At 32.8% G+C, this 8,590-nt stretch overlaps 1 protein-coding gene across 1 annotated transcript; it reads right to left on the bottom strand.

Moving 5' to 3' along the window:
* Positions 1-1,418: 1,418 nt before the first annotated feature.
* LOC107927530 (UDP-glucose 4-epimerase 2) lies at positions 1,419-4,172 on the bottom strand. The gene is made up of 2 exons (XM_016858619.2): positions 3,044-4,172; positions 1,419-1,614 (listed from the first exon to the last, which is right to left on the bottom strand). The coding sequence occupies exon 1, from the start codon at positions 4,135-4,137 to the stop codon at positions 3,097-3,099; it is 1,041 nt and encodes a 346-aa protein (XP_016714108.1). The 5' UTR covers positions 4,138-4,172; the 3' UTR covers positions 1,419-1,614; positions 3,044-3,096.
* Between the last annotated feature and the right edge of the window lie 4,418 nt (positions 4,173-8,590).

The raw sequence follows: 8,590 nt of genomic DNA, 5'->3' as shown, positions 1-8,590 counted from the left end.
TACTAATTGGATAAACCAAAAATTCTGAAAATTTTATGGTAAGAAGATATATGAGTTTAGTTTCAGGGAAAATTTACAGATTTAAATTTTGAGTTCCGTAGATCAAGTTATAAATAATTTAGTAACTACTGCACGAGTGGACAGCTTTATCATAAATAGTGAGATAAATTTTAAAAGCAAATTTTTATGTCCGAACTAATAAGTTAAGTAAAGTAATGCCTCGAGCTCGACTCCGACAACGGTGTCGGGTAAGGGGTGTTACAATACAAGACCTTCTTCAGCTTGTACACACTATCTTCCTTGCTTGCTACTTTGAAACCTTTCAGGTTGTTCAACATAGATCTCCTCATCAAGAAAACCATTGAGGAAGGCAGATTTTACATCAAAAAAAATTTGTCCTAGAAGATGAGGGATGATGAGCTTTAATGGAATTCAAATACCCTAAAAAGGAAGAATAGGATTAGACATTTTAAAACAGGAAAAAGAAAAGAAAAGAAGAAATAAGAAATGTGATGGAGGAGAAGACAGGAATGGGGATTGAACAAAGTGGAGCTGCCTGGAATTCAATCCCCTCTTCTCCCCTCTCAACTTTTCTGTTTTCGACGCATATTTGCTTATTTTGCATAAATTATTATTAGTTCTTGTTTGGCAATTGTCAATCATGCCCCCAAAATTGGGAGGGTGAGAATTTTTTCTTTCAAAATTTTAAATATGTGATTAATTTTTGTGAATTATTTATTTTAAAATTTCATTTCATAATTTAGTTATAAAACTAAAAATAGAATAGAAATAATTTGATAAAATTTCTTGGGGATTCTATTTTTTAATGTGACATGCGATAATATTTTAATTTGAATTGTGAAATTAGAGTATCCATCACCAATTGCGGTGATTGGTCTCCTCACTACATATGCTCTTTTAAGAGATAAACGAATGGTCATCAAATGGATTCAATTTCCATGAGTTAGAACGAACTCCTGGCCATATATATGATTAAGGGATAAAGAGATTTTTTATGAATTTTTTTTTCTTTTGATAATATATATTTATTGTTATACCAACACTCTAGTCCTATACCATCTAGGCCGGGTAGGGTGTCTGCTCTATTTAAGGGCTCATTGGTACAAAGGTTCAAGGAATCATTCTTATCTTGCCCAAATGCTCTAATACTCTGCTACTATATATGCTCAAGGTTAATGTTGCTCGATGATTATTGATAATGCAACTAGACTAAAATGTGGTTTTCTTATTCTTTTATATATGTAGGGTGTTAGGTGAGTATTTGCTACATGAATTGGTAAAAAATGTCAAAGAAGAAAATTGTTAGAACATTGAATGTGTCTCGTGAAGTGTTGCATAGAGTGATGCAACATCATGAGCAATTCTGCAAGTGTTGTGTATGAGTTGGGAATGTTGAGTTGTTAGTTATTAATTTCTATATTTATACACAGCAAGCATAAGACTTTTCAACTGAGATCATGACATAACACCAAACATATATGGTGCGATTATATGTTTAGTTAATAGATAAGAAGCCTTTGAAACAAAGAAGCATAGTCTTTCGACCATCATCGCTGGGCAGGACAAACATACTATTGGTATATTAAAATTGATGTCTGTTGGTGCAAGAGGCAGCAACAAAAGAGAGAACAAGAGCACAGAACATGAAGCAAGGTGCAAGAAGCATTTTTACTTGCTCACAAATGTGCAGCAAGGGAGCTAATGGCTGATAGCTCATTCAGCTCATTCATTCAACTAGAAAAAACATACATTTATAGTCAAATACATCACCAAATAGTCAACTAACCCCACTAATCAGCATTGGGACTATTAAAACATTGCTTGTACACATAAACAAGCCACCTAAACTAGTCATTCAACACCTAATGCATCAAGTTGTCATCAACTTGTCCATTTTAAACTAGATTAATTAGAATGAAACTAAAGAGAAACCTTGTTGTTACAGCAAGCATATGTGCTGCAGCATGTCATCAAGCTGCATGCACTTCAACCACAAAATGTAACAGCAGCATGGTTGGCCAATTTCCAATACTCCTCCTTGGACTCCATGCTGCAAATACCAGTCATTCATTAAGTTTTTTGAACTTGGCAGCTCTTAGATGCTTTGATTCAAGCTGACCAATTCATTTTCTTCTTGCACAAACAGTTCGTGAGTATAGTTGCTTGCCTTCATTCTGCCATTTTGGCTTGCAATTCGACAGGCTCACACTTTGCTTACTGTCTTCAAGAGGCTTGCAACTATACAACACGCATTGAGCTTCCACATGTTGCTAAGCTCACACCTTTGACAGACTCACATCTTTGCATATTGTCTTCAACAAGTGTCTTCATCAGGCTCGCACTTTGCTAAGCTTGCAGCTTTGACATCTTGCTAAGCTTGCACATTTGGAAAGCTCACACCTTTCCTTTAAACTCCTCCTTCAGCTTATTCAAGCTAGTTTGGGGATCTTATAAGTTTGAGCCGATATTATCTTCTCTACAAGCAGTCCTTAATGACTTGCTTGTGCTTTGACAGCTTCTTTCTTTTCAACAAGCAGGGGAAGCAAAATCAATGGTCCCGTAAGACATAGGCTCATGATACCAATTGTTGGTGCAAGAGGCAGCAACAAAAGAGAGAACAAGAGCACAGAACATGAAGCAAGGTGCAAGAAGCATTTTTACTTGCTCACAAATGTGCAGCAAGGGAGCTAATGGCTGATAGCTCATTCAGCTCATTCATTCAACTAGAAAAAACATACATTTATAGTCAAATACATCACCAAATAGTCAACTAACCCCACTAATCAGCATTGGGACTATTAAAACATTGCTTGTACACATAAACAAGCCACCTAAACTAGTCATTCAACACCTAATGCATCAAGTTGTCATCAACTTGTCCATTTTAAACTAGATTAATTAGAATGAAACTAAAGAGAAACCTTGCTGTTACAGCAAGCATATGTGCTGCAGCATGTCATCAAGCTGCATGCACTTCAACCACAAAATGTAACAGCAGCATGGTTGGCCAATTTCCAATAATGTCGCTGCAGACTCCTAGAAGTTGCGTGAATTTAAGCATGTAATGTTGTGGGCTTATTTCTCAGGAGATTGGTAACCAATAGGGTTGTTGTTGGCCCAGTTCCATTGATCCCTGCACATGTCCTCAATGCTGTATTTGGCTTTCCAATTCAGCTCACGCTCTGCCTTTTCAGTAGAAGCATAAAGTATTTCAGCATCACCGGGTCGCCTGGCAGCAATAACAAGAGGAATTTTCTTCCCACATGCCTTTTCAAATGCAGCAACCATCTCCAAAACTGATGTTCCTTTCCCACTTCCCAAGTTGTAGACTTCACAGGCTAGTTTCGGATCAGATAGTTTTCGCAGTGCAGCGATATGACCTTGTGCTAAATCAACAACATGGATATAATCACGTATGCAAGTGCCATCTTTGGTGGAATAATCGTTCCCGAAGATAGTCAAGGCAGGTCGTTTCCCAACTGCAACTTGCTGCATGTAAGGCATGAGATTGTTTGGAGTTCCACGGGGATGTTCTCCGATATAGCCACTTTGATGTGCACCAACAGGGTTAAAGTATCTCAGCGATATGATCTTCCACTCTGGGTCTGCATGTTGTATGTCCCTACAGATCTCTTCAATTATAGGCTTGGTTCTTCCATAAGGATTGATAGCAGACACAGGGAACTCTTCTCTACATGGAACCTCCTTTGGCCAACCGTAGACGGTAGCTGATGATGAAAATACTAGATTTTTGCATCCATAGGCTTCCATTACTTCCAACAACGTGATTGCTCCAACGATATTGTTGCTGTAATACATCAATGGTTTCTTCATGCTTTCACCTACGGCTTTCAATCCAGCAAAGTGTATGACAGCATCGATTTTTCTTTCCGTAAATACATTTTGCAGCGCAGGTTTGTCTCGGAGGTCAAGTTGGTGAAAATAAAGGTTGTTGTCGTACTGGCCGGCGAGCTCTTTGACTCTCGTGATGGCAACGTCAGAGGAATTGTTGAGATTGTCCACCACCACTGCATTGTAGCCTCCCAGTAGTAGCTCTAGCACAGTGTGGCTTCCAATAAAACCAGCACCACCAGTCACCAAAATGTTCTTTGCCATAGCCACTTTTGTTCTCAGTGACTTGAAAAGAGAATCACGCTTGGTTTATAACTTTATTGGGTGAGGATATGATAGAATATGTTACTAGTCAAAATACGTGTTACATACACAGTATTTTTGTTTAAAAAGATTATGTTAGGACAGGAATTTGTGCTTGACTATTTTGGCAGATGTTGAAGTTTGAGGCGGCCACAATTGGAGATAGTGATTTTGGATAGATTGTAGACTATAAATCAGATTGTATTTTGTCATTTTTAGTTTAAAAATAGATAAATTAATCTTTATATGTTAGATTAAAGAGTAATTTAGTTTTTTTTATTAAAAATTTCATCCCTTGTACTGTTAAAAACTAGCGTAGCTAATAGAATAATCAAACAATGACGCTTGGCATCTCACATGTATCTCATGTTGACTATAGGGACTAGTTTTTTAACAGTAGAAATAAATAGAAATTTTACCAAAAAAACCAATTTACTTTTAATCTAACGCACGATGACTAGTTTATCTATTTTTTGAGTAAAATAACTAAAATACAACCTGAATCTTAATATAAACTTACTTAATCACATAAAAAATATATATATAAAAAACAACTTTTAAGTATCTCTACCAACTAAAAATCTTAAAAATCTAATCTTTTTATTCTTTCAACATTCATCACCTTTTCCCCCAAATTTCATTCATTCTCTCTCATGCACTCTCTAGAATTTTTAAAACATAAATAATAATTATACTTTCAAACAAATCTCCCTAATTTCTTAACACACGTTTTGTATTCAACATTTATTAATTAATCTCTAGAAAAATAAGATTGTTGCTTTGATTGTGTTAGATTAAGATTCTTTTTATATAATATTAAGTTTTTATTAATTGAATTTAGGGATATTGATTTTATATAAAATTGTTTATCATGGTGTTGTCATCAATCTTGAGTCGGTATCGAGTTAATTTGAGATACCAACTCAATCAAATACATTAATATATATATATAATTGTTAGAGATAATAAAATATACATAATAAAAATTGAAATGTATAAAAATATATAATAATAAAATGATAAATTAATGTCGTATTTAGTGCAACGGATGTAAAAGAGGAGTGATATATTGAATAATACATAAGTATTAAAAAGATAGATGAAATATAGATGTTATCTTGTGTTTGGTACGGATTAAAACGAGTGTTATTTATGAATGTATCATCTTACCCTTAAAATTTTTTAATTTCGTATTTATTTAATTGTCTTCATTTTCATTAAATTATATTTTTCTTAGCAACACTATTATATTTATAAATTTTAAAAAATAATATATTTTAGTATAATATAACAAAAATTGCATTTAACCAATGTAATCAATTTTTTTGTACAATGTAACAATAATTTAGTAATAAAACACAATAAAAAAATATATAAATCAAAATAGTTCTAATCTGATTCAAAAAAGAAGAAGAGAATATTATACTTATTATAAACTAATTTTTATTATCATAATTAAAATTACAATAAAACTCATATTATTAATTAAAATAAAAAAATTATCCACATTACTTTTCAAATAATCGACCTAAAAATGATAATATCTTCACATAAATGTTTAACATAAACATATATTCATTCCAAAAATAAATTCATATGTTCATATGTTTCAATATATTGATCCAATAAATAAATTCCCTAAGATCTTTGTTCATTGTTTTGTAGCCTCAACCATTTTGCATCACAATATCTCAATAATTCTATAAAATTCAGCCTTATCACTAGTATTCATACTTGTTTTAGTCTTTCCAGCTCCATCCACTCTTCTAATCTTGGCTCTACTAGTAGATGGGGATCGTGAACATTTTCAATTCCACTAAAGCCATCTTTTTCCACACCTACCATCTTCAATGTTTTTAGTTCCACCATTTTCATTCTCCTCCTTTTTCAGATCTTCAATAATGTTGGTTGTTGTTTGGACATCCTTTCCCATCGCACGGTCTATCCCAAATATGATACTCAAATCTTCAAAATATGGTAGTGTCCTAGTCTTGAATGGGATTGCATTCTGGTGACTCTACATACATATCAAGTTATTAGTAGACATGATCAAATATAAATATAGAATTCATATAAAATCATAATTTATATATTGCCTTAAGGAATTCATCCCACACTGCTTGCAGCTGTCACCACTTTCCTTGTGGCGTCCTATCCAAAGCCATTGGTATGCTTGCCATAGATCATATCATATACAATTAACCACTCCTTTCTAAGTCAAAAAATTTGAGGTTCAGTTTTGAAACCAGAAAATGAGAGTTTTGATTGTAACATTTTTTTTTTCTAATAGGTAGATATCTTTGTATGAATCTACAATCAACATTTTAGTTGCCTAAGTGGTACAACTCAACAAGGCATTGTATCAACATTCTATCTTCTTCATTGTCCAATGTCTCCAATTGGACTTGCTACTTGAACTATCACCTTCGAAATTCACCTCTTGACTTGCCATTCTACTAATATATACCAAAATGGAATGACATAATATAATTACCAAATCAAATATAACTAATAAAGACAAATAGTCAAATATGAGTAAGCTTAAATAAATATCACAAATAAACACATGTCACATATTTCATGCAATTATAAATAAAATGTTTACGAAAAATACATAGTTTGCACTTCAACAACTAAAATTAGTTCAATATTTATTGAAAGATTCATACAACTTAATTCAATTCAATTTGTTTCATTATTTCACCTCCTTGATCGAGAAGCCCTCCCCTCATTAAACATCTCAATAGCAAGTTTTTGTCTAAACATGCTCCACTCATTTGTATGCTCAATTCTTGAAACTATTGCTTCATGGGTATAAGCATCCTCAACTTCTTCACTACTTTAAGCTTCATCATCACATTTCAAAGGGTCATAAGACATTTTCTTGTGAATATAATTGTGTAGCAAGCAACATGCAAGGATAATTCGATTTTGTATCCTAATGGAATAAAAATGACTCCTAAGTATACCTCATCTCATCTTTAGAAGATCAAAACATCTTTCAATTACATTTCTTGCAAAAGCATCCTTTATGTTAAAAACTCTTCAAGGGTGGTGGGTTGGTAACTATGTCTCCACTTAGTTAAGTGACATTGCTGCTCTCTAAAGGATGCTAAAAAGCCTTCTAAATGTGTGTAACCCTCATCGACAAGGTAATAGCAACCTAGTAAAATCTATAACAAATTTTCTAAAAGTCACTTCATTAAACAAGAATTCAAATTTTATGGTTTAAAGTGCCTAGTAGGAATTATTATTGTAACCAAAAGAAGCATATTGGTAGGCACTTTCAAGTCATTTTTCCTACTCAAAGCATCTTGAAGAACTCTCCCATCAACTGTTGGCCTTTCCCAGCCAAGTAATACGTAAGTCAATTAATGTTAAGGGAACATGCCCCTAAAACATTAGTGGCTACCTCATTTTAACTTGTACGATATCTAGGTTTCTCCTCAAATGATACTCGTACTTTTATGTGGGTTTTATCTAATGCCCCAATAAAATTCTAATAACACATAATCACAAAGGTTGGTTAAATTAACTTAACTAATTTTAGTAAAATATATATCAAATTATTAATATTATTTTTAATTAATTACCTTGACCCATTTCCACTTGTCATTGGTTGAATCATTGCGAATAAGTTCAATCTTTTTTGGTGAAAATAAAGATGAATTACATCAAATGCATAAAAAAAACCATTGACTTTATCTTTTTGTAAAACTTCTAAGATTTCCTTAAGTGCTCCATCAAAGACCTGTAAGGTTGATTCCCAATTCAAGCTAAGTTTAGCAAGTGTTCAACTTTAATAACACTGATAAGGACTTTATTCAAATACCTACTCACTATTTCACCTAACCTTTGAAATGTATGACTATATAAGTTCTATTCTTAATACAAGGAGCAAGTATGAAAAGGAAAATTGCAACTTGTTTATAAATTAACAAATGTTTTGTGTCCTTCAACCCTCTTTTTTTTTTTTAGTAATTCACACAACTTAAAAAAGATAGCTTTAGACATTCTTAATTCATCACTACATGTTTGTTCATCACCATGGACAAAAGCTCTAATCCTAAATGTATGACGTCATTTTAGGTCTATAAGAAGTTAAAATTTTCTCCTTGATTAGGTGAAGCACCAATTTACTAGTGCCATCATCTTAACCCAATATCCTCCTCTTTTGATCCCTAGACCTAATTAAGTTAAGACCTCCACTCATACTTCTCTTAATCTTAATACTGAAACAAATTATTTTTTACGAAATACCTGCAATTGTTTAATGATATACAAATACATTTTTAATATCAATAACAGAAGTTATACCCAATAATATAACACAAAAAATAAGACAATTTATCAAATAAAATAACAAAAAAACAATAGTTAAAGTTAATAGTCCTAATCCTATTGAAAACTTTTA

Source organism: Gossypium hirsutum, chromosome D04 (assembly GCF_007990345.1).
Source record: "Gossypium hirsutum isolate 1008001.06 chromosome D04, Gossypium_hirsutum_v2.1, whole genome shotgun sequence".
Lineage (NCBI taxonomy): Eukaryota > Viridiplantae > Streptophyta > Magnoliopsida > Malvales > Malvaceae > Gossypium > Gossypium hirsutum.
Note: the sequence above shows the minus strand (reverse complement) of the source record. Positions and strands in the feature narration are given on the sequence as shown.